Raw genomic sequence first — 27828 nt, forward strand, 5'->3', positions numbered from 1 at the left:
ACATATGTTTGTTCCACTGTGTCCTTTTGAGTGATGCATTATTTAGTTTTGTAATGAAGGACCATTCAAGTGAAAAGGTTCTGACAGTATTATGTTTGTTTGAATATTTAATCCTTCCAGTTTAAAAAAAAATAGTCATCCCCTTAAGCTGGATAGTGCAAATTATTCAAAAATATTATTCGAAAGAGAAACAGCAGTACTGTAAGTTTCCCCTTCGATGCATCTGATAAAGTTTTCCAGATTTATGCTGGTATAGTGTGCTCCATCAAATTCTACTACACAAACATCTTTTACTGTACTATTTCAACACACACATCTTTAACATATGTAACCTGAAGAATTTTATCTTCATTTATTATATGAGGAATTTTGTTTGACTTTGTTAATGTCTTAATTTTCTCCTGTTAACAGGCTGGTGTGAAAAGGTTGACAATCTTCATTCAAATGTAGGTTGACGAGGTTGCAAAATATCAGCATTTTTTCAACTTTACTTTTTCTCTCCCCTCAGGTTTGTCAAAGCCAAGAGACCAACAATATCACCAAACTTCAATTTTCTGGGACAACTAATCGAATATGAGAAGCTTTTGCAAAAGCCGATGCTATCGTTAGAGCCAGAATGCTCTGTCAGTGTGAGTGTTACTTCAAGCTGTCAAGTCACTTATGCAACAACCCCAACACAAGAAGATACAACAGAGGGAGGACGACGAGATGACAGAGGAGAAGAAGAGGATGAAGATGCTGAAAACAACAGTGAAATAATGGAAACCAGCTCTTCTTCATCTCCTGAAAACAGTAAACAGGAAAACTCTCATCGGAAAATAGCCCAACCTCGATCTAGGAGTAAAAGTCCCCGACCATCTCAAGGAAAATCACTGCCTAAAGTAACCCTCTCTGATCTCTCTTCATCATCTACCTCAGGACCAAGCAAATCTTACAAGAGATCCATGAGTGAAAAGGACACTGCCAAACTGTCATTGGCGACAGTCTCAAACGTAGACAAGGGTTCATCTCTGCCAAACATTTCTCAATCGGGGGGATGTTCTATTCCGAGACCGGCAGGGCTTAGCTTAAAAGTGGTATCTCATCACGAGCCCGCGTCCTTGGCATTCCCCGAACGAACAGACTCGAAGAAACCTCGATCAGGCTGCACCACCCCTGTTGGTGTGGGTGTTTTGGAGTGGGGGACAAGTAATTTGAGCATGAATTCACCAAAAGCAGGTTCTGGTAACCCATTTGTGGACGCCTGTGAACGTTTTCAAGCCCAGTCTAGGATGAAAGTTGAGGAAAAATTGTTGGTGTCTCCTAGTAGAGGAGGGGAAGATGGGCAAAAACTCCCTCAGGAGGAGACTGTTACAAAACATTCAGCACCTTTAAAGAAAGGTGCATCTGTTGAATATTCAACACATCAGGGTAACGTGCAACAGAGCAATCACGCCAAAGAGAAACAGAGACTGTCTCCTGGCAAATCGATTTTGAAAAAGAGTGCAAAGTTGGACTTGAATGCTCAGCCAGGTTCAAACAGCCCCAGCCAGGACCAACGGGACCCATTTAGCCCAGGGTCCATCTCTAAGCATGCATCCAAGGTGCAGAAGGGTGTGCTACGGAGCTTACCCCAACACCTGAAACTCCGCATCAAAGTGTCCCCTAGCAGACAGGAATCATCACCTCCTGGTCACCTCACCTCAACCTGCATTCCTTTGGTCAGGCAGGGAAGTGGACAGTCCCTCTGCAGTGAGTCTAGCGCCAGCAGTGGTATTTCACCTAATTTAGAGAGTGACACCAGCTCCTTACTGGACAGACATAGCTCCATTTCTTCAGGAATCTCACCAGATTTTCCTTCTTCTATACTGGACTCTTCTGGTAGCCCCTCCAAGGCAGCCCCTGTTTATCCTTCAACTCTTGAAATTCAAAAAGGATGGAATCCGTTTCGGTTTCCGAGTAAACAAGGCGAAGACAGCCCCTCGGACGGGGCAGGTGAAAGTGTGTGGCAGAAGAGGCCGGAGTCATCCGATAGTTTATCGAGTGGCAGCACCAGCTCTCCGAAGCTAGGTCATCAATCCCCAGCCACTGCAATGGATCGTGGAATGAGATATTTTACACGCTGCAAGTTTGATCCGGATGAACGGAGAGATTCTTGCGACTCCATATTATCTACTCATCACCAAAAGAAGTGCAATAGTGATAGGAATACAAAAGTTTTGAGTGTGCGTAGCCAGTCCTGCGAAGAGATCAGTTCGTGCGCTCGGGAAGCTGTCGTATCGGAGATGGTGCGTAGCTCTCGGGAGAATCTCCTCCAGTACGGCTTGACCCGCTTCGATGATGAAGATTATGAGACCTGTTCCTTGAGTAGTGAAAGGTCACTAAGTAGTAGTTGTGAGATGATAGAAGTATCCTGACAGTTAGCTAACTTGCCTTAGATTCTTGTGTGTTCAATCAGTGAAATTCCAGTCATGAAATATTTGTTTCAAATATGTTCTTCAGTTTTTCATTAAGATTTGTGTAAATGCTTGTTGGTTTCTATTTTTTGTGTGTTTAATGGCCAAAGAGGGATAGTTATATATATAAGAGAACCAAGTATTATATTTCAATGTTTCACCATTATCTTTATAATTGAACCACAACTCTTCTTTTAGCTTTTAAATGAAACTTACATCTCCATACAATGTTCTTGGTGAGAGAGGGCGTATTATTATTATTATTTATTAAAGAGCTTGGAACGTGACCACATCATCAACAAGTCAGTTCCACATGTAATCCAGGTTAAGTCATGTTTTCATCTATATGTATCTGGGGATTTTAATGAATCAGGCTTAGTGTGCAAAGTTTGTCATGGCAAATTATTAAAATCCACCACTCCCATCAAGGAATTCCTCAAATGATTGCTTAGCAACCAGTCATATGACCCAGCTTGATTCATTTGTAACTGCACCCATTTTAGTCATATAAAGTACATTTTCACTCACAGCAGCAACGGAGAATACCAAACAATCTTACGTCGCCATGACTACAGGGCAGCAAATTATTCCAAGTGTTTAAGTCATCGACCACAAATGCTTCACTTGCCAATACCCAGCGGCAAATTGATGGATTTATGTCGTTGAAGATTCTTAATTTGGAATGCATTGAATATTGGAATTACTTTTATAAATGGGATACTATAAACTACTGAATAGATGGATCGATGTACGTGTACGCAGCAACAAGTTGACGTAAGAGGAGATTAGAAAGTACTTATGTAGAAGAGAAGTTGGTCATTGAACCTTCTACTAACTCTGTCTCCATCATCCATACCATTATATTAAGTGAAATATCATAAAAATCACTTTAGAATGTGCTCTTCGTTTAACACAGTTCAGCTACATTATTACTCCAAATAGATTCCTGATTGAAAGGGGTGTAATATTACTTCGCTGCTACTTCTATTATAATAACGGGACAATATCACTTTGAGGAGGATTAAAAGTTAGAGAAAAACACAAATTCAGTTTAATTTTGTCAGATTTACAGGAATATTGACAAGGATATTATTTTCCAATTTTACAGGCAAAATTATTGATGTCTCGTATTCCAAAGAGGCTGAAAAATCTCTTCCATTCTTTACAACAGTTAATGTTATCAACTTTAGTGCTCTTGCAGTGGTTTCTTGTTCAATAAAAGCAAATCATAATGTCATTGCTATTTTGTTACCAACATGAGCCTATAATCTAAATGAGACTCTGATACCAAATATTCTTCAGATTTACACATCAAAATCTTGTTAATGTCCAAAGTGGGATCATTGATCATTTGCTCCTTCTGTGGTCAGTCCTGCTGGTCAGTCCTGTAATGTTTATTGCTCTTCTAATGCTTACTCCTTGTAGACAATTGATTGACCATTTCCTGGTACTTACAGATAGCCAGATTTCCTGTTTTTATCTGATAATGAATCATTGTTTGCTAAAGCAAGCTTCTGCTTGTCCAGTCACCATTACAATTGCTTGTTTATTGTCTGCAGCAAGTGAGTCATTCTTGTTCCACACATTGCTGGGTAAACCCAATTATTAATCAGACTAGCTAATTAATATGGTAATTTGATTGGCTGGTAGGTGTCATGTGATGTGTGAAACGCTGTGAATTGGACTAGGTGAAAACTGAACATTTGTAAAGAAGAGCACTTGCTGGAAAGTATTAATATTTGCTAGATTTAATAGGAATTTTACTTTGGGGGGGGGGGGGGAGTAGCAATGTTAAGTGATTATGTTGAGCAGTATAAATGTTATGCAGGTTGAGGAAAACCTTTAGTTTTGTTGGAGTGCTATAAATGTGTACCAGCAGTTTAGGACTTGATTAAAGTAACAGAATGAATGTTAAATATGTTGTGACTTTTAAAGTAGGGGTCTATTGTGTTTGACTTCATACACCCTGGAAGACTTGCATCAGATTCCTACAATCCTAATCATATTGGCATTAGTGTGTAGATAACAAATTACATTGTGTGTGTGTTTAGCCATGCTTTGTTTACAATTTGTGATTTTGACAACATCACCACTAAATAATTGTAATAATGTAGTATCATAGCCACATTTAATCATTTGTAAACAATATTTGGAATACCATTTGTCATGAACCTTTATTACTGTGTGTTAATTTGAATATACCCTGTAGGCGGTAGAGTTCCAAAAATTAAGCTAAAATATGTGTTTGGGTTGTATGGAAATTTGTCCAACTTTTGCAATATAATCGAGAATAGCTGAAGAAATGATTGATTTCATGTATCCATTTGTATGTTTGTTTTATTTCTCTACTTGGAACATTTCATGCTTACATTAATGTATGTGAATGTTGATAACATCTGTCGATAACAGTGACCAATTATATGCTGATTGAAGTAGCTAGAAACCTATTTACAGTTATTGCATGCATTTTGAGTATATCATAGCTCCAAGTGAGAGACATTGTGAAAGTTGACCATGTGTGTTTAGGTTGTAAAAGTGAGTATTTTAAAAGTGAAATGATTTTTTGCAGTGATTTGTACCAGTAGTACTTCCATAAAGATATTTCCTAGATCAGGTATTTTCCACATTCTGAATATTTAGCTATAACCAGTCCTCAAGACATTTCTAGAACAGCACCATTCATTGTTTCAATATATAACTGTTAAACATTGTTGAGTGTGAACAAGCTTCTTAGAAATGTTTCTGACTCTTGTAAGACTCAGAGAAAGAAGTATTGAAAACTTTCGTTCAATGTCATCAAGTGTTTTGTTTTCAAGATGGCCCTAGTTGCATGTATCTGTGTGTCATTCAGGTTTCAAGTTTTATAGTTTTGTTCACACGTGAACTTGAGGTAAAACAGTGGTTGAAGTGGTTTATATGTGAATGCCATAACTTGGTGTTCACATGTGAGTTGTTAGGCGATAACTGCAGTGATTCTAGCTAGGTTCTTGATAATGTATGAATGTTGAAATTGATGTTCATGATAATGAAAGAAGAAAAAAATTATGGGAGAGAAAATCAGTAGTAGTACTTGGTGCGGTATTGTTCTAGAAAACAGGGAAAAATTCCACAGTAAATTTGAAGTTGGCACAAAATGTTTTAGATGAATGGCCAACAAAGTATTTGGTCACACCTTTAGGAACGCGTCTTAATTTGTAAAGACATATCCATATCTAGCATGGATCGATGTTTTGTTCACCAGCTTAATTCAGACTTGATGGGGGAAAATATGGATTTGTGAGTTAAAATGATTTTAAGTGATTGACGAAGACAGACCCTTACTTTTTTTTGAATATGAAGACATAATCTACATTGTGTGTTGTCCTAGTTTACATGGACCTGTCCAAAGTATCTGTCTTGAATTGCACCTTTGAAGACAAAATTTGTCCAAATCAAAGGTAGTCTGTGATCTGTAAATGCATACAAGATTTTCAGGACAGCAAAAATTAAGTCTCTATTATGATGTCTGTATCCTGGACTTTCAGGGATTCAGCCCTGGACTTTTCAGGGATTCAGCATTATTGTAAACTTGTAACTAAAACATCTCACATCATTCTTTTTACTCAAATTACAGGAACTGTATGTATCACAAAATATTTCCAAAATTTCAATATTTTTTTCTTGTAAAAAGGACAAAAATCATTATGTATATTATTTTCAAGTGAAAGATTGCCATAAAATATATGAAGAAGTAAGCCCTGACTACATTCTTAGGATGTACTATAAACATTGAAAACGGGATCTGCCAACATTCCCTTTTATAAGCTGCAGATGTTCATAGGCTGATTAACGCATTTCATGTTAGTATGTTAAACACAAAAAAAGAAACATTTTTCTATATACAAATAAAGCATGATTTTTAGATACAGATTCTGCTGAGTTGTGAATAGCCCTTTGTATATTTTCTACCTGTGCAGAATTGTTTATGATACATTACATGCAGTGCTGGTTATTAATGGCTGACATGATATGGATGGGGGGTGGCAGTATTATGTGAAGGGAGCAATACTCTGCTCATCGTAACACACTTCTTCTGAATTTACAGAGAACCTCTTCACCAAAACTTGTTAATACACCTCCTCTATTATGTCACAGCTGAGCATACTTCTGCTTTTATAATGTTGTGATTTAACCATAGATGAATATTTAATTGTACAGATCAAGAAGATACGGTTTGGGTCTTCTGACCTGTGAACATGTCTAAAAACCTTTTTGTGTTGCTAATGTTCCAGATAATTACAATCTTTATTTAATAGTTCCTTATGATATTCTCACAATTCAGTGGTGATACATATCTTGACAGGAGTTTACTTTAATATCTGTTTGTTTAAAATGGTGACCAATATAAGTGGTGGCAGAGGGAGGGGGGTGGGGGGGTCAGGGATAAACCATGAAGCATGACACAAAGGATGCCATTGCCTCTTCATTGATGCTTCCACTCTTAGTCTAATATTGCATTCAACACAGAATATTATTCTTGTACTAATACCAGATATCACCTCATAGGTATTATGTTACCCGAGACTTAATACAGTTGTGTATATAATCACCATATAACTCAAATTAATGAATCAGATTAGATAAATAGTTTAGATACAAGTTTTAGTGTATGGATAAACTTGCTTGTTTGTCTTTTGAATATTCATAGCATTACCTACTTGTTAAGCTATCTTATTTGTGATTGGATGAAATTGTAGGTTCTAGGTACTTTGTTGAGCATTGTACTTTTTGTCTTTTGAATAATCATAACACTACTTGTCAAGCTATCTATTTTGTGATTGATTAAATGGTGATTTACATACAGTGTGATAACTTGAGCATTGTACTTTGAGTTTTAACACAGTGCATGTGCTGTATATTATAAATTCACTTAGATGTATCTATAGAATAATTCTAAACAACAATATTCGTTGTCTTAGAACATTGTATTGATTTGTTGAAAAATATATATATTTACTAAAAATAGGTCAAAATGAGATATATGGACAAATTTGAGAATATTAATTGTACAGATATATTTTCTCAAGTTGTGTGTACTTTTCTGTTGATGTTTTTTGTTTTAGTTTTTCCCCCTCACTAAATATCTTGACCTTTTTTCTTGTTTTGTTGTTTGTCAAAAAATTATGTTATTTTACAGTGTTAAGTCGACAACAGTTGTCGTAGAAAAAAAAAAAAAAGTTGAACAGAAGTCAATGTGTTAATGATGTGAGATTAGCTTATGGTGGAACAATGTGGTACCGCAATACAAGTCTAGAAAAAAATATTATACTTCTTGTGTTCAGTCTTTTTATTTGTCTTCATCTACAGCAGTAGTTTGGCATCTCGGAGTGTTCACAGTCACATATTTTCGTGTGTGGATAAATGATTGAAATATTGTTGAAAAACAAATTATTTCAGCTTGATTGCCTTGATGACATCATTCAATCTGCTGTTGCCAGATGCTTTTAACATATATTACCAAAATGCAGGGATGCCAGCAGGGTTTGGCCCTAGGGCCTGAAAGCTGTGGGGACTTGGACGTCCCAAAGACTAAGCAGAGCGCCACCCTGGTTGGCGCGTAGCGCTGCAAGAATACTTTGGCATAAATATCCCTCCCAGATCATTGGAAATGGAACTTCCCAGGCCTTGTATGATGCATCTGAATTTTATTCTTATCTGAACTTCATTTTGAGATATCATGTTTTAGAAATTTACACTTCCCAAAAAATACTATAAAAATACAAAAAGAAAATATGTGAGAAACAACACCATAAGATTAAAGCACACATAACTGGATAATGGTCATGTGTTCGATTCTTCAACCTTAAATGGCACTTTCGGTAAAGGTGAAATATGCCTATGTACCGCAGAAGTCTCCTTCTGAATTGCCAGGCCAGGAAATGAACTTTAGGAACTTTTCCGGGGACATCTATCTTTCGTATATACTATATAGGGCATAGTCCGAGAGAAATTTCCGGAATTATCTCCGTTTTCGAGTCACTTCCAAAGGCAGCCACAAATTTTAATATTTGTCCCTACTCTAATGATACTAAAATACTTGAAATTATGGAAAACTTAAGAAAATATCATTGCAATGTTGGAAACTTTATGAAAATCAAGAGAAAAAATTGCGGTATAGGCTCTAATTTGCGTATGCTACAGTGTGTTAGGATAATAGTTTGAAATTCGCAGAAAAAGCTCATGCCTGTTTCAACTGGGACGAAAAAGATCGTGTGGAGCCAGAACCAAATTTCCAAATCTGAAAAAAGCCGGAGTTCCGGCTATTGCCTGAATTCTGGCATCCCTGCAAAAGCTATGAGGATCTGGTTTTGACCTAAGAAAGCAGAACATTTTCAACAGTTTTGCTATGAAATCAACCAACTTCAGCCTTTATTTTGAGGTTGTTTAATCAAGATTTAGATTAAATAATGAAAAGTTAATAATTGTGAATATTTTTGATTTCCAGTAATATTTAAGCTGCTCCTAAGGAGTCCGTCACAAACAACATTAAGGATCCTGTGTGAAGATTTATTAAGCCATTGTGATTCATGCATTATGCTTGTTCTTGTCATGTAAAATAATGGTTAACTTCATTGGGACAAGAATGACAACTTCAAACAAGGACATTATCTAGAGGTTCAGAGCTGGTAGGATACGTTTCAAGCATCACCACGTACAACATCCAGGAAATATTTGTCTATCTACTAGATGAGATCTAGATATCTGTTAATCACTTGTATCTACCAGATAATCTGTTACCTACTCCTATCTTCTAGATAAGATGTAGATATCGGTTAATCACTTGTAGCTACCAGAGATGATATCTATAACTTACTCCTATCTTCTATATAAGATGTAGATATCGGTTAATCACTTGTAGCTACCAGAGATGATATCTATAACTTACTCCTATCTTCTAGACAAGATGTAGATAATCACTTGTAGCTACCAGAGATGATATCTATAACTTACTCCTATCTTCTAGATAAGATGTTGATATCTGTTTATCACTCACAAACTACCAGAATAGTCTTGAGAACAACATTGTAAACACTAGTGAACATTTACATTATATGTGTTATGAACTTTGTGTCAAGACTAGTTAACAGTCCACTCACCTGCAATTATAATTCAACATTACCACTTTTATTTAGTGTTTTTGTCTTTAGCAATTAACAAATCAAGTCAAAGCAACTCCTGTTTGAGTTATTGCTATTAGTTTCTATTCATTGATATCCATAAAACACTAGCTTTACCACTGAACTACTGCCATCTATTCATAAACCTTAATCCTGTCTTTCCTTAGAGCCCGCTCAACAATTAACAAACGATTTCCACGAAGCTTGACGGTGAGTCATATAGCTTCATTTATAAATAACCCACCCATGTATTTTTAAACCCACAATATTGAATAGCCTGTCAGCAACCTGCTTTGTTAGAATTGCCATAGCAGCAGTCTTTAGTTTTATAATTTGTAAACCAAGATATCTGTTTTTGGCTCTTATTCATTCTCTCTCTTTGCTAATGTTAAGCAGTAGGTTCAACACAAAATCATAGAAAGAAATATTGAGATTTTACAAGGTATGATGTCTGAACAGCTGAAGAATATTATATTTAGGCCTTCACCAACACACAGCTTATGTACCAGGCTAACCAACACATCAAGAAGTGGGAAAATATGACAAAAAGAGCACAGCTATGAATACAGCTTTGTATGGCATTTTTGATACATGATATTAACACTAGTCAGCAGCTATATGATATTTTGGACAATATGTTTTTGAAAATATTTGTCACATTACTAATGTGCTTCAGGAAGATCATTAACATCGCATGAGTGTGATGTGGATAAACAATTCAATGAAACATTTGATGCAGATTTAGTACTGTGAGCTGAACGTATAATACACCATTGATATCATGTCTTAAGCGATCCACATATTGAAAAAACAAAAGAGACAAAATTAATAATAAAAATAGCAGTATTTTAGTAAAAAGTAAGAAAAATGTTATATGAACAAAGCTGTCAATTTTTCTCCTTTAGATCTCAAAGACAAGTAGAAATCGTAAGTTGCTTTCTTATTTTCATTACTAGTAACAGAAAAACATACAAATGAATGAGGGAAAGGAAAAAAACTATAACAGTCCACCTTGTTTGTTCTTCAACACTAAAATACCTTCAATATTCAAGTTCTTCCAAATAGATACTGAAATCCAAGTAGAGAGGGATCATGTGTGTTTGACAAACATGTTGGAAGCTGAAGTTATAGTTTAAAACTATCTACGGTTCACAATCTCCAATATTAGAAAATTTTAATGTATGTATGTATGTATTTTAGATCCTCCTGCAAGCAGGAACTCGCGAAGAAGCCATCATTGGCTTATCAAAGCCGCAAGCTGACCAAAGTCAGTCTCTTACAGTCATATTTATCGTCCATGATTATGAATTGTCAATTGTCAACAACTCTGTAACTGGGCGACATACATTAATCTTGGAGTGACTCGAACCGGGGACCTTATGATTGGAAGGCACCGGCGTTAACCACTGTGCTAACACTCCATAAATCAAAGATTAACATTGCTTTTGTCTCAAGCTTTCAATGCTCCAACCTGGGCTCTCATTACCAAATCCACCCACACACACCAAATTAATTATAAGAGCAACAGTGGTGTGTTGTCCATTCCTTTCTTTCTTTGGGTTAAAGTGATATATGGTCATAACAACCACCATACATGATCCTTACATATTTGATTTGTGTTCTTCTGACATCATGTAGTCTTGTTACAGCAGGTTGTTGTGTTTTACCAGTACACGGTTCAGGAAGGCCAAACCAGTGCAAGTATTGGTGGTACAGTGATGGCAGTGATGAAAGAAGCTACCAGATTTACTGCTTCATTGGAAAGTATAGCTGACCCACTGATATGATCCACGTCTGCTCCAGGCACACTAACAACACATTTCCTCTTTCTGCAATACCCTGTCAAATTAACAGACACTGGAGTGTTAGAAATGTTATTACTATTCCATTTAAAAATACTCTTATTACAATAAATGTACAAGTCAGGTCTAGTATGGACAGACAAACTGACATAGGCAATATCAGACCAACCTGAAAACTTGAAGATGGATCTAAAGTCTTTTAACAACAGAATTTCATTCTCTTCCTTATCGTTGTTGAACAGCGCAATAATCAAGGTCAAAGCAAATACTCCTCACAGTGCACTGCCCTCTTTCTGTTTTCTCCCTGTGAGCTTCTTTCCCTTCAATCTTTTGTCTATTCACTCCCATTGCAGATTTGCCCTCCAACGACCAGATTACCCTTGTGATTCCTTGTGCCTGAGCCGCCTTGCAATGGACCTACAAGGTTCATCTTTGTAATCCTTTGCATTTTAGTCTGTCCCTAAGCCAACCTCCTATGACCTACAAGGTTCATCCTTGTAATCCCTTGGAATTTAGTCCGTCCCTTCTGTGCCTGAGCCAACCTCCTATGACCTACAAGGTTCATCCTTGTAATCCCTTGTATTTTAGTATGTCCCTTCTGTGCCTGGGCCACCCTCTTATGACCTACAAGTTCATCCTTGTGATACGTTGTATTCTTGTAGACAGCCCCTCCTACCCGAGCAGCCCTCTAGTCACCCACAGTTTACCCTTGCCAACTATTGCATTCCTTTAACATGTCCCCTTCATTTCATATATCCTTTCCTATTTAGCCTATTATTCCATCCGCACTAATAATGAATATTTCCTTTCCTGTGTCAGGGGAGATCGCAAAGAAGATCTGTCTTTTAGAGTATAAATGACCACACATTTTTGTTTGTTGACTGATATGCATACTTCAATGAGTAATATTAAAATACATGTTACATCTCTAAACAAGGGAAATATGTCACCAAAAACAGAACTAGTATTGTTCGATACAGGTGACAAACGACTACAGTGGAATTACAACCTTCCTAACAGGTTTGGAACCTCTGGACATACAATCAGCACCCATAGCCTAGTGGTTAGGGTGCCCGCATATAAAGCGGGATGCCCGGGTTCGAATCCCAAAGGCATATCCTTGTTGAATAGTCATATTACATAATCAATGGCGGCTTACTGTGCATTGTGGTGAGGCCTCAGGAGCCAATTTTCAAAGCGATCCTATTTTTAGGTTACTGAATAATATAAAGTGTCTTCTTCGACCCCTGCCTTTCTTTATTCCTTTAATGAAGCCTTACCTGAATATTGAAATGTTGCACCCAATAACGAGTCTACAAACGACCCCACCAGACCTGCAATGGCACCTGCAACTATCACAAACCACTGGCATGGTGGACGGTGATTATATGAAAAACTTAGCAGGATTCCAACATAGTAGCCGAGACCGACAACTGCCCCACCGGCGATGCTAGACAGGGTACCAACCATAGATATAGCACCATTGGTTCCTGACATAAAGAAACAAAAATAGGTTATTTCAGTTAAACAGAGTAGAAAGTTTGCAACACTTTTGGAACTTTTGATATAATTATAAACTTTTCAACCACAAAGCTGGAATAACAAGAAATGCATTCATTGGGGATAATGTCTGTATACAGTTGTAGTGATCATATTTTTCAACACTAGCAGTAGATATAGAGTAAAAAATCCTGCAGATTATTGCTTGTATTAGGCACACAAATACAGCAAACAGTTCTTTTTAGAATTACAAATTACAATAAATTTCACCATTTTCTTCTTATTATCACTGATTTTCTTCACTAATAACATTTTACTTCCACAGCTATAAATTATAGAGATCAATTCATTTAGTTACTTCTGGGCTCTGTTCCACAAACACTTACTTACGATTGATCTGGATCACTACGCATGATCGGATTGGACTTAAGCTTGATATCAAGCGTAAGTTTCTTTGTGGAACGGAGATAAGTTTGATTTCAAACTTACGCTCGATAAGGTGACTTACGCACGATTTATCAAACTTAAGATTTAGATCTTTGTGGAATGGGGCACAGAACTGTTCAACTTATCTGCCAATTTCTGGTATATTTATGTTGATATGAGAGTGACATTTAAGTTATTAAGGAAATCTTTACATGAACTATCCATTATGATGATGATTAAAATTTGAATTTTTGAGTAAGAATATCACACTTGTGAATAATATATGTTCAAAACATAATGTCAAGGAGATGGCAGCTTCAACATGCCTTTTTTGCTCTGTTCTATTCTTATTGGTTCATTCTACATATTCTTTAAATTTTCTTATATAATAGATGGAAGTCACTTTCTAAGCTATTTTTGTAGTGACTCGAGTACTACATTTTCATACTTTGATCTCTGGCGACCTCAAATGACCTTTGAGTTCTTTCACTTCCTGAAGTGGATCCATATAGCAAGTGTAAAGTTCATCCATGTTTAACTTTTTGATGTTATTGGAATTACATCAATTTCATAGTTTGACTTCTGGACACCCTCAGAAAAACTTTGAACTTCACAACAAGCAATAGTTTTCTGGCAACCAAAAAGTGGACCGCACACTAAGTTTAAATTTAATTAATGAACCAGATTTGTGACTTTGAACTCTGTGGACTTCAAATGAGTTATCGAAGCCAACGTGTCAAAAAAACATGCACACTTACAGTAGATGGTCCCTCGCCTACAAACAGTTCCTCCATGTGAAGGTGTCTTTTGGTGCAATGGTCCCAAAAATTGTCAGTGAGACAAGCACATATATGCAAACACAGACACATGCCATCACCATCACATACATTCCTCTTGCAAGGAATCAAAATTGCATTTATTGTGTAGAGTATATTTTATGCCTGCAAATTAGATCTTTGAATCATTACATGAAGTGTTCATAAACAAGGTCTAGACACTTTAACATAGATTCCACACATCGTTGGGTTCACTTCTCCCTCAAGGAGAGTTTAACCCCAAATGTACTTTTCATTATATTTCAAAACCATATTCATTAAAAAATGTTATTGTTCGGAACCAGCCAAAACAAACATTTTAATAAAATCTAATAATACAACTGCTCAGTTTAATTAGAAGCTAAGGGCATACACTCTTTGTCTGTAAATAATAGACTCACAAAAGTGCAGCTTTCAGTTTTGAATCAGCTGCTTGCCAACAATGGCTGCCAAAAAGTCTATTTTATTTATAATAGAATAGTGTGATTCATAGATTTTTGCATTATTCTTGGCACCAACCTACAGTAATAAAAAAAGAACAATGATAAGATTTCAGTTTATAGTGAAGACATCTGGACGTAATTCTTTACCCGTATTATTCTTGAATTATCTAAATGTGCAAATGTCTTTGAACCTTTCTTTCACATCAAATGCATCAATTTACACAGCAAACCTCACTGCATATTTGGATCACTTTATGTCATTTTGAATCTTAGTTCTCAAGACTAATAAAACTGTTTTCATCATGTGATATGCACTATGGAACTGGACCATGCATTATTTGAGGTAATATTGACGGTGATTTATAGAGAATTTCCAGAGGGAGAGATATCTTGCCCTACAGAGCTTTTGTAATTGCTTTAAATGATTGAGACTATAAAACAAGAATTTATAACTCGACAGAGAGCATGAAGCAATTTTTGGTTAGAGTTCTGACACAATCCAAGGTCCATATCTTAAAACTTACACAATGCTGTAATAAGATCAATAGTTTCTTACTCTTTGTTAACTATGTTGACCTGTGGCTCAGATGTTATTTATGCTGTTGCAACATCACCAAGAGATTTCACTGAATACTAATCAACAGGAAATGACATAATTATGTTTATTAAAGTATTACTGTATGCAAATTTATTGGTTTGATGTCACAGTCTAACAATGAAGAAACATTTCAGTGGGAGTAGAATTCTTCTTTAGCTATTCTGATTTTCAAGATATTCAGTTGTGATACATGACTTATATCTGGAATGTTCCTTTAAGGCTAAAATGATGATGACCTCAGCTCCCCAGGGCAGGCCTTAATCTTAATGTTTATCTATTGTTTTATATATCTAAAATCATGTTCATATAAACAAGAGGGAGCACACATGAATGAAATTCAAAACATATGTCATTGTCAATGTTATAATACATTGTAAGAATGTTGAGACCATAAAGGACATGTTATAATGCATTGTAAATATGTTGAGACCATAAAGGACATACATGCTCTCTTACTGAGCTTTGTGTTGCATCTGAGGAACTCACCTAATAGTCTGTGTATTAGACTGAACTCACCTAACAGTCTGTGTATTAGACTGAACTCACCTAATAGTCTGTGTATTAGACAGAACTCACCTAATAGTCTGTGTATTAGACTGAACTCACCTAATAGTCTGTGTATTAGACAGAACTCACCTAATAGTCTGTGTGTTTGACTGAACTCATCTAATAGTCTGCGTATTAGACTGAACTCACCTAATAGTCTGTGTATTAGACTGAACTCACCTAACAGTGTGTGTATTAGACTGAACTCACCTAACAGTCTGTGTATTAGACTGAACTCACCTAATAGTCTGTGTATTAGACTGAACTCACCTAACAGTCTGTGTATTAGACTGAACTCACCTAATAGTCTGTGTATCAGACTGAACCCACCTAATAGTCTGTGTATTAGACTGAACTCACCTAACAGTCTGTGTATTAGACTGAACTCACCTAATAGTCTGTGTATCAGACTGAACTCACCTAATAGTCTGTGTATTAGACTGAACTCACCTAATAGTCTGTGTATTAGACTGAACTCACCTAACAGTCTGGTGTATTAGACTGAACTCACCTAACAGTGTGTGTATTAGACTGAACTCACCTAATAGTCTGTGTATTAGACTGAACTCATCTAATAGTCTGTGTATTAGACTTAACTCACCTAACAGTGTGTGTATTAGATTGAACTCACCTAATAGTCTGCGTATTAGACTGAACTCACCTAATAGTCTGTGTATTAGACTGAACTCACCTAACAGTCTGTGTATTAGACTGAACTCACCTAATAGTCTGTGTATTAGACAGAACTCACCTAATAGTCTGTGTGTTTGACTGAACTCACCTAATAGTCTGCGTATTAGACTGAACTCACCTAATAGTCTGTGTCTTAGACTGAACTCACCTAACAGTGTGTGTATTAGACTGAACTCACCTAACAGTCTGTGTATTAGACTGAACTCACCTAATAGTCTGTGTATTAGACTGAACTCACCTAATAGTCTGTGTATTAGACTGAACTCACCTAACAGTCTGTGTATTAGACTGAACTCACCTAATAGTCTGTGTATCAGACTGAACTCACCTAATAGTCTGTGTATTAGACTGAACTCACCTAACAGTCTGTGTATTAGACTGAACTCACCTAATAGTCTGTGTATCAGACTGAACTCACCTAATAGTCTGTGTATTAGACTGAACTCACCTAATAGTCTGTGTATTAGACTGAACTCACCTAACAGTCTGGTGTATTAGACTGAACTCACCTAACAGTGTGTGTATTAGACTGAACTCACCTAATAGTCTGTGTATTAGACTGAACTCATCTAATAGTCTGTGTATTAGACTTAACTCACCTAACAGTGTGTGTATTAGATTGAACTCACCTAATAGTCTGCGTATTAGACTGAACTCACCTAATAGTCTGTGTATTAGACTGAACTCACCTAATAGTCTGCGTATTAGACTGAACTCACCTAATAGTCTGTGTATTAGACTGAACTCACCTAATAGTCTGTGTATTAGACTGAACTCACCTAATAGTCTGTGTATTAGACTGAACTCACCTAATAGTCTGCGTATTAGACTGAACTCACCTAATAGTCTGTGTATTAGATTGAACTCATCTAGTAGTCTGTGTATTAGACTGAACTCACCTAATAGTCTGTATTAGACTGAACTCACATAATTGTGTGTATTAGACTGAACTCACCTAATAGTCTGTGTATGAGACTGAACTCAACTAATAGTCTGTGTATTAGACTGAACTCACCTAACAGTCTGTGTATTAGACTGAACTCATCTAATAGTCTGTGTATTAGATTGAACTCACCTAACAGTCTGTGTATTAGATTGAACTCACCTAATAGTCTGTGTATTAGACTGAACTCATCTAGTAGTATGTGTATTAGACTGAACTCATCTAATAGTCTGTGTATTAAACTGAACTGTATTAGACTTTGTAGTTCAGCCACTTTAATTGATGACACTCAGAGGTTTCAAGGGTAAGTTTTCAAAAATTGAAGGAGGAATAGAAATGCAAACCAGACTGATCGCAGTGTTTTTTTTTAGGTCTGAAAGTTATCCTTTAAGTGATTACATATGCAACTGAGTCACTAATATAAGTGCAGAATGAGCAAAAGAGTCATGTATATTACCAGTCATGAATCGAGTTATCATGGCTGCCATACAGCTGTATTACAATAGTGCATGGTAGGACACTGAACTTACCCACTGGTACTTCCACCCATGTTGTAATCAACGTCGGTCTGGTAGGACCAGACACGCTGCCTATCTCAGATGCCCAAGTATCACCACTACAGCAGGCAAACGAAGAGAGCACTGCCATAGCAAGCCAAGTAGAGTGGAAATACTGCTCAAAATCTAGGGGTGTCTCCTGAAAACCTGAATCTAATGCATGGTGAAGGGAGAACAGCACACCGACAAATCCATTGGTAAATACCTGGATCCAAGTTCTTTGTCCACCTGAGAATATAAAAATAGAATATCATATGTCAGGTAAATAGAGGATTGTAAGACAGCCAATATGACATTAATAGCAAGGCAAGGAGTACTTCTTTTACAAGAATAACCATTTTACTGGAATTATATATAAAAATCACTAAGATTGCTGAACCGTTCTTAGATCTGTTGCTAAATTTTCGTCCTCATAATTTGGTTAACCTGTCCACACATTTACCTGTTATCATAATAATGACCAGAAAGTTAATGAAGCATATGGAAACTTTTGCTCTATAAACGGCCCGTTGTCGGAGAATTAAATGCTGATGCCCTGACATGAAGCGTTGCAGTTTTCACTCTCCGAAATTGCTGTGAGAGCACTGCCCAATGTACTGTGTTCAGATTAGCCGCGTAAAGGAGGACTTCACAAATTTCTTACGATGAATTTGATTTGCTGGTGAAAAGTACGAGCCCTAATATTGACCAATCAAGTCAAATTTGATATCACTAGAGAGAAGAGTCCACAAACTTTTCTTTGGCATAGGAAAGAAACTGGTTACACAATCACACTCCCAGAAAGCACAATGTAAGCATTGAGAGATAGGGACATTTTGAAGAGGTTCACTGAATTTCCGAAGTGGGTTTTACTTTTTCAGATTAAAAAGTACGGGGTTTAGTTCACACGCATAATTAATAACGACACATCATTGTAAAGAGGACACAATATTCTTCAAAATGACATAAGAAAGAGTTTTCTGAGTGATATACTAAGAAAGTTATGACAAGGTTGAGCTCGAAATGTGTTTATTTTGTAGCGATATTTACTGCGTAACAGGGTGTTTTGTGCCGAGTTCCGCAAGAATTCCATATATTATTACAGAGGTTTTCTTCGAGTGTTTTTTAGTAGTGGAATGGTTCAGTGTATTTCTGTGATAGTTGGAAGGTTATATCATCAGGCTTACTTCTTGCCCACAACACCATATGGAAACATTGTGACATTATCTGTCTAGATAATAGCTCTATGCGATGCTGATTGTGCTAATACTGCTAATTCCATTTCTGAGTGATAAATGTAGCATTCTTACCTCCTACTTACTTTGCAACCTTTTCATAATTACTCCTAATTATTATTCATCATTTTAAATATCTTACCTTTCGTGTAAAATGTCAAACTTCTTTTGGCAGTTCCCCTTTTATTAACGCTATACATAAATAAGACAAACTGTCTCCCCATCAGTAAACCTTCTGACATTTGCATTTCTTTTAAACCACAGATATCTCAAGTCCTCTTAGCTATCATAATGTATATCATTTACAAAGACTGGCTGATATGATCTTAACAACAATACTAATGATTGACCGTTGCTTAGTTTATCATTATAAGATTTGGAGCTCACTTCCTGTAGCATTCCCTGTTCACACCTCACTCATCTACATCCTGTTATTGCAGTTTTCTCCCTCCAGACTATTATTTCCACATCTTGTATTATTAAGATGATAAATAAAGCATCTAATCTATTTAAGTTCTCTAAACCTGGACATGACTCATCTGCAAACAAGCTCCTGAGAGCATGACCATTTTAAAGGGGCAGGTAAACAGCTGCTGCAAATAGGATAGAATCTTGTGAAATGAGTTGGATGTTCAGAAGTAAATTTAGAGGCTGTGCACTTCTTATCGAAATGGTTACACTCTGGGAAATTGGAAGAAAACAGATTTATTTTCCCAACCAAACTAGGTTTTGTTTCTTTCTTTAATTCACAGTGCAGATTGCAGATCCTTTCATGATCCTGTATGGGGATTTAATGCACTTTTTATGCCTGTACTTTGAAGAGAGTACATTTCACAGCCATTTTCCCACTCCATAACAACATTCCTTTTGGAGAGATCTGATTATGAGAAGGCTCATGACAGTGATTTAAGAAGAGCGAAATGAACATAATGAAGCTTAAATGCCATCAAAGAGTTCTATGCAGGAAGATGACGACAAAGGCTTTATTAAAGCATTAACGTAATACCCTCAGCTGACTAGCTTACTAATTTGATCTAATTACACAATTCACCGACACTTTGTAATACTACAGCACTCACCCTCTACGGTCTTTCCCTGTCAATACATTTAGGAAATCAACTAAACGTAAGAATTGTCTCTGGCAGCCTCAATGAGTCATGCATTCTGGGTATTATCATTATTATCAATGTCTGCCAAACAAGTTTGTATAAAGTTCACTCCATAAAACCTCTTTAAGGTCTCTTGACGCGGCTGGATATGATTCAGCTGTAATAAATGTTTGTCTGTCTGTCTGTTAATTTGTTTGTGTCTGTTTCTATGTTTATCTAAACATCTTCAACAGCTTAAGGATGAGCCGTTTGTGTTTATCCTAAACTATATTTATCCAAATATCTAGAACAGCAGCCATCATGTTTTGATTTTACAATAATAATATGTATTTAACCAATAATAATCGGTTCAGCTAATTCCAAGAACAATTATTTTAATCTTGAACAAGATATATATGTGGTAATAGAAAGGCTTGCATGTACTCTGTATGTTACCCTGTATACTCTCACATGACCAACCCCATTGAATGGTCTGTTGTCCTCTCAAGTCAAAATAGTTCTTATCAACTTGTAAGGTTTATTCATGTTCAGTTCTCTGCTATTCGACTGAACATTCGGTGAATGAATTAAAATATCCAAGGAATGTGTGAAACAGTAAACCCTTACTATTTCTGTGACTTTCATTAACAAGGCAACCATCATCACCAATGGATCTGTCCCATATTTCACTTTCTTCTTGAGAGATAAAGAGGTAAAAAACATACAAATTTCGATTCAAGTTCAATTTGATCAAACTGTTTCTGGTTATCTCTACCTTCTTTGTAGTCATCTTCTATATTGTGTTTTAAGCTGGCTTTGTATTTTGTGACCTTTGACCCAGCATAGAAGAATGCTGTCATCCCCAGGAAGAAAGAATAACTGCAGATCATTGTGATGAAACCTGCAACATAAGCTGGGAAAAAACAATAAAAAACACAGAGCAATTAAATGGAAGCAAGAAAGAAAGTTATAACAAGCTGATAAATATGACACCTCATCTTGACAGTAAAGTTCACTGTTCCAGTTAGCAATTAGTTTATATATAATGAGATGGTTGACTGCTCCAGCATGTGCTTAAAACACTGTCTTCATTATTTGACAAAAACTAGGTCACCCATTATATAAAATAACTGTTCTCTTTACAAAACTTGATAGCGAGATATATCTGTATAAAATAATGCTGTATTCGTGATATTGCAGGCTGTGAGTTAACACAAATATTACTTTTGATGGCTATAGAAACAGCAACACTGGTTTTTTCTTTATTATGTTACATTTATACATATTTGCAGGAAATCCTCACGTGGACCTGTTGTACTACGAATCAACTAATTGACTGTCATCTAAGAATATGATTATGTGTAGCGACTTATTTATCCCTTTCGCGTTCCAACTCTCTACTTCCTGTTTACTTCCAAGACTGCTCATTTGCATAGAAATTTTTGACATTCCAATGGGGGGCATCTTATGAAAAGCTTGGCCGTAGAGGGAGTTGTTGTTATATATGAGAGCAGTGTATTGGGTGCGATATTGATTCCTGAAAAACACAGTCAGTTAACACATTGTACAGTGAGGTCTCCCCGTTTTGTATTATATGTGGTTTGTATTAGTTGTATTTAGCATTTTTAGCATAAGCTTCCTCTTGTATAATTGGAGTAACAGTTGAACTAGTAATTAAGTGTTCATCACCATTTACCTAAGTAAGGATTTATTAACTTATACCAAGGCTTGAACTTTAAAATCGGGCGCGTGTTTCATACTCGCTACTGCATCTCTAGTGTTTACTTTTATCTAGCGCCTGAAGTCAAAGTTGTATTGCCTAACGTTGGTGTTTAATTGCGTTGCCAGGGGTTAGGTGTATCGTCTCCCCAGGGCTGGCTGTATTAGCACAGCTACACAGAGTCGTGCCTCATCAGAGGCCGCAGTGAATGACCTTCATGTTCAAAACCTCCCATGAGCAAGCCAAGAAAGATTAGGGTTAAAGTGAAACTTATAACCTCACATTACAAACGAAATATGCATGATGCAGATTAGCCAAGATAAATTCGCATTCATTGATTTTGAGTACTGTTGTTGCAAAATGGTGACCAAATCTAGTAGTGTGCTCTCTACTCTAGCTGACCCTTCCAAGGGCCAAGGATTCCAGCTGAAAGTTGTGGGGACTTGGATGTCCCAAAGAGTAGCTAAGCTTATGTTGGGACTTTAAGATAATCCAGAGAAAAAAATTGCGATATAGGCTCCAATTTGCGTATACTACAGTGTGTTAGAATAATAGTTAAAAATTCGTGGAAAAAGCTCATGACTGTTTCAACTGGTACGAAAAGATCGTATGGAGCCAGAACCAAATTTCAAAATCGGGAAAAAGCTGGAATTCCGGCTATTACCGTAATTCTGGCATCCCTGCAAGAGCGTACCGTCCCGGTTCTCTGCACGTCAAAGTCATCTTCAAAGTTTACTGGTTTGCAATCAAATCCCTGACACATTTCAACACAGATTCTAGAGTGATTCTAGAGAGTTTCTTTTTGTGATTTTTGTCTTTCAATCCTTACTTGGCAAGCCACAAGCTGTCATATCTAAGGAACTAATTGCATTGCTTTCTCAAATCAATATCTCAAATTCGCTATTTATAAACTTAGAAATGTCATCATTATTGGGTTAAACCTTAAACTTTTGTTCAAGAAACAGGTTCCTCAGTTTCCAATACTAACCTTACCAAAGAGAATGGAAAAAGAACATTTGTTTAAATGTTTACCTGCAAAGGCACCACCTCTGTTTAGTTTCTTCTTCTTGAATGCATCAATCGCCATGAATAGTGGCACCAGTAAAGCAAACAACCACTTCCATGGTGGAATTGTGTGTAACACCACTATACAATCAGAAGAAAAAAGACTACCTCAATGAAACATTAAGCAGAAAAACAACAATTATACAATATAACAGGAATCAATTAATATTGGCCTACAATAACACACCTGGCTACATTGCAATTGTTAACATAGAATTCCAAGAGAGTTAATAACATTATTCAAGGTTCTACCCACTCACTAATTACATTGCTTGAGATGTGTGGTATGAACCTAAAATCATTATCATCTCCCTGCTAATCTCATTAATTTAATAAGCTAGGTAGATAAATTGTGGCCTACAATGTCCTTCACCTATTTAACATGTTGTAAGGTCTGAACTCCGCATTTATGTCAGAGAAAGAAACCACCACAAACACATTAAACGTAATGAGAATCAATGAGTTCTTATCCTGTTATAAACACTTTGCTAATTAAATGTTTAATGTGCTCATTGTTACAGCATCCCAACCACCATCAGACAAAAATCATTTAATTAGGCACAGAGAGTATCAATTACTTCAGTCAGCTTGGTTTCCTTTTTCTGACAGAGATTTGAAATTGATATATGTTATCAAATTTATTGGTTTAAATTACATTTCCTCCTATTGCCTTAAACTTTGTTCCCCCATCCTCTCCAATTATCAATCTTAACCCCCCCCCCCTCTCATCGTTAGAATTCCCTAATATTGAATACATCAGCATTTACTGATTATCCTAGTTATACTGGGAAGCTCCCTTGTTATATATACTATGGTTTATAGCATAACAGTACAACTAATTGCCAAGTAGAGGGCAGTAGAGCAGAATTAACAAATGACTTTGATATGTTGCAAAATGGATAGATCCTTGAACACAACACACTTGTGATATCTTCAGTGAAGCTCAAACTTTGTCTGTGATGGCAATGTTGTCTAGTGTAAGTTAATATTACCTTCATTCAAGAGTCCCATAGTCTGTCCTGTTTACGTTGTTGTGGTATAACAGAGGGATTCTACGAAGAAAAGAGATAAAAACTTATCAAAGATATTGACAGTGAATGTCTAACTGATACAAGGAAATAGTAAGGCTCAAACATACAAAAGTGTCTCAACTGTGAAAGAACTATTGGCCTTGATTGCATCTGCACAAATTAAACAGCTTTCGCTTCTCGGCCTTTTGGCTAAGATCATGTGTAGCATCTGTTCCCTTTCGAAGGGAATGGTGATAAACACCCGACGATGATCACACAGTCACAGTCCCAATGCAAGGGGACTGGGGATGAGAGCGGATCAGTCATTTGGTAGTTTGGTTTTCGTGCCCAGATTCTTTCCTGGGCGACTTTTCATTAAAAAAAGGATTTAAACAGCTCCACATGGTTGTCACAGTAAAATACTTGTAGTTAATGGATTAAGAGTTGTCTATTTTAACACAGAATACAAATATATGATCAATTAAAAAAAAAAAAAAATTAAGAGCTGGAGATCAGTTAACAATAAATGACAGTAAATTTTATCTATCATTCTGCATCAAATCAAGAAATTACCATGGAAATAAAACATGTATATCATCATAGACGCAAACACCATTTTTGTTAAGGCAGAGCTACGTTGTTATGTAGCCCTGGGGCAGGAGACTATGGGCCTTTGACAAATTTTGATAAATTGTGGGTAATAAGATGCTTATTAGTGCAATAGGTTGCAATTTTTGAAACAATATTGAAAATTTTTCAACTGTCTAGTTTGTAGTGCACATGTTACATATGTACAGTATCTACTGTACACTAGGATTTTGTTGTAACATTCTGTCTCTCAGTGGAGGAGGGGGAAGGGACTGAGCACCCTATGATTTCCTTCAGGGGGGGGTCTAAAGTTGCCCTTTGTTGTGTCACTGTTAACCATCCTTTAAGAACATGTGGCATTTCCATGCACACAAAATCATTTCACAATGCTCATTGAAAGTCATCTCACAGAAGAAACGTTGGCTATTTGTACAATTTTTTTGGGATGCTAACCCTTCATTCCAACAGAACATCGATCAGGGTGGGTGGTCTATGATTTAATTATGCATAACATTCTTCAAAACTGGATGCCCATGTTTTGATCCTATCGTTGCTATTTTCCTCACTCAGGATTTCCCCTCTTGATAAATTCCAAATGGATTCAGTCAATTTTGGAAATGTTTAAAAATTTGTACCTTTGCAATGAAAGAATGCTATTGGTTTATGACCTGGTGATGCAGAAAAGTAACAGTAAATAGTTGACACAACAACTACTGCCAGTAGTGGTAGGACACAAGCCTATTTGTTTAAGGACTAAGACTCTGCTGTGCAGAATCCAGACTGACACTTAGTTGTTAAAGTCTTGGACTTGGTCTTTCAGGAAATGAGGACTTGGATTGAGACCAACTGAAATCTGCCAAAGATCAATTGTGTAAATTGGATGACAAGGACTTGGTCTTGGATATGCTGGACTCAAATATGATTATCAATTGAGAAGTGGACGGGTCTGATTAGGACCAATGAGAATGAATCAATACCTTAGAATTATAAGATGTTATAAAACAAGAACTGAATAGACCTGCTTTGGACTCATTACATTGAATAACATTTGAAGTATTCACACAAATCCAAAACCACTGTTAGCCTAGAAAGCATAAAGTAACCTGTCCATTCCCACAGAGTATTACATTAATTTCCGACTCAATTGTTGGAGGTTGTCCCAAACTATCTTACTATTTCTGGTGAACTTGCCATTACATAAATACATTTCTTTCATCCCTGGTTCCTCCAGATAGAGTTAATTGCTTAATTTTTATCTCCTTCTTGTCAACCCCCCCCCCCCCACATCACACCTATCTGTCAAATACTAACCCTCCCCTCTCACACCTTACATTGGTACTACTCACATGTCACATGCTTTCCCCTTACCTATATCCACTGTTACATAATGTAGGTCCAATTTGTTGTATGTGTCTGTAGCTAACATATACCTACGCTCTAAAGAAACTCCCTAATCGACGCATGTGGTCAGAATAAGTGCTAACAATTTGTGAGTTCCAATGAAGAATGCTACCAAGCTGTGATAAAATATGTAAAGATTATTCCTAGACATAGCAGATTTGGTACAGATCTGTTCCTAAATAAGTTGTAAAATTATTACTATTGAAAGTTCAAACTGATTGCATTTGCAGAAAAGCCATATTTCCCCTTTTTAATGCCAGTTCCTAAAGGCAATCATAAATGGTTCATATCAGTTTCCCACAAAAATGTGGCAAAATAGCCAAACATGATGATTTGTACATGAACATACCATAGGCTAATCTCAACGGCTACATAACGAAAGTACAAAAACAAGTGTTGCAGCTTTGCATTTAGTTCTATGCTCACTGAGAATGGCAAATGTTTCAGTGTTTGCAGACAACTTGGGAACAAGCTACATGGCAATCATGATCATTAGAAAACCTGCCCAACAAACTTCCATTCAAATTGATGACAAGTTGATGACAAAAGGCTAATGTGACAACACACTTCAGTTCTACAAAGAATATACGCATACTTTCTCTCAAAACATTAACAGAAAACATCCAGCAATTCATAATCACTCTGTAAGTGATGTTTTGCAGTATAGCATTCTTGAACCATCATGAACCATACCTGCACCTCAAAATGAGTCAAATACAACTTGGTGTATCAAGTCACTCAATTTATCCCCTAATATTGCATACTGTGTTTTTCACATGTAGCTGCACTTTCAGACAATTTGTAGTTAGGCCTACAGTGTTTGATATGAATTAAAACTTTTTGCCACATGTGCACAGCCTACAACTTCCAGGACACAAGCAAAATTTATATAGGCTTAGTGAAAGAATAAAACCCCCAATTATGTTCACATCAGGCAAACATCCACACCAAACATAATGAAATTGCTCACAAGAGGCGCTCTACTTCTAGTGTTACTCATTTTAACTTAACACGGGCCTTGGCTAACGTTACATTTGATTGTTATGGTAGGCCCTAACTCACGTAGGCCTAGCCTATCCACGATGTATATATTAAGAATAACGCATTTACGTGAGGTTTGAGTTTGACGTAGTCATGAACTAGTGCATTTTACGGTTGGATTCAGCTCAGAATGTTTTGCTTTGAAGAAACATTAAATTTTAAGTTCTATTTACTTGACTACTGATGAAGGAAACAAACAACAAATTATGCGAAGACCGCGGGAGAAACACACCTCTCTGTTTTCTCTGTTTCTGGTTGTAACGTCCAAAGTGTTGATAATGTCAGGTGACTATCAGCTGACTGTGTTGGACTGTTTAATAACGTCATAGATACAGATACTTTATGCATCATGTCTACTATAACACTAATTCACCATGACACACAACATACGGATGGGATGGGGAGTCGGCGACTCGTACGATATGTAGATATGAGGTGGAGAATATGACCGTGATATCGTGTGAAGTGAAAAAGTAATGAAATATGGGTCAACATTTAGTTATATAGACACTCTTGGCAGAGCCATTATGCCATATGTCCACACCCTCACCTGTCAAAGTGCAATCCCATTTCTAACTCTGGTTAGACCTGTTGATGAAATATAGCCTTCGAATGGTGAAGGCAGTTAACCATTGTTTATGTCTGATTAGCATATTTTTCTGCATGTGTGTGTGTGTTAAGGGGGTTGGGGGAACAGGAGTAATTAACTATTTAAATAGCTACAGGAGATCAATAACGTGATGCCAAATACTGCAAACGCCCCGGAGAAACACTGGGGTAGTTAAA

The 27828-nt window shown here is 36.6% G+C and overlaps 2 protein-coding genes and 1 pseudogene across 8 annotated transcripts in view; 2 read left to right on the forward strand and 1 right to left on the reverse strand.

Annotated features, from left to right (window-relative positions):
* Positions 1 to 7742, forward strand: part of LOC139967823 (uncharacterized) — a 54834-nt gene extending 47092 nt beyond the window's left edge. For all 5 annotated transcript variants that reach the window (XM_071971949.1, XM_071971957.1, XM_071971940.1 and 2 more), the window contains one exon: positions 509 to 7742. In XM_071971949.1, the coding sequence (XP_071828050.1) occupies positions 509 to 2396 (1888 nt within the window). In that variant the 3' untranslated portion in view covers positions 2397 to 7742. The remainder of the gene's footprint in view (positions 1 to 508) is intronic.
* Positions 7441 to 27373, reverse strand: LOC139967846 (transmembrane protein 19-like). Of its 3 annotated transcripts, none has more exons than XM_071971986.1 (7): positions 27275 to 27373; positions 23995 to 24054; positions 22970 to 23083; positions 20993 to 21130; positions 17889 to 18143; positions 12675 to 12884; positions 7441 to 11431 (listed from the first exon to the last, which is right to left on the reverse strand). In XM_071971986.1, exons 2-7 carry the CDS (start codon positions 24011 to 24013, stop codon positions 11271 to 11273), a joined length of 897 nt encoding a protein of 298 aa, XP_071828087.1. In that variant the 5' UTR covers positions 24014 to 24054; positions 27275 to 27373; the 3' UTR covers positions 7441 to 11270. The 3 variants fall into 3 exon arrangements, with proteins under 3 accessions (XP_071828087.1, XP_071828096.1, XP_071828105.1); XM_071971995.1 differs by having other exon boundaries at positions 27216 to 27353; XM_071972004.1 differs by lacking the exon at positions 27275 to 27373 and adding an exon at positions 27112 to 27236.
* On the forward strand, positions 24203 to 24279 carry LOC139972371 (U2 spliceosomal RNA; annotated as a pseudogene).
* Positions 27374 to 27828: the final 455 nt, after the last annotated feature.

The sequence above is a fragment of the Apostichopus japonicus genome, chromosome 1 (assembly GCF_037975245.1).
Source record: "Apostichopus japonicus isolate 1M-3 chromosome 1, ASM3797524v1, whole genome shotgun sequence".
NCBI lineage: Eukaryota > Metazoa > Echinodermata > Holothuroidea > Aspidochirotida > Stichopodidae > Apostichopus > Apostichopus japonicus.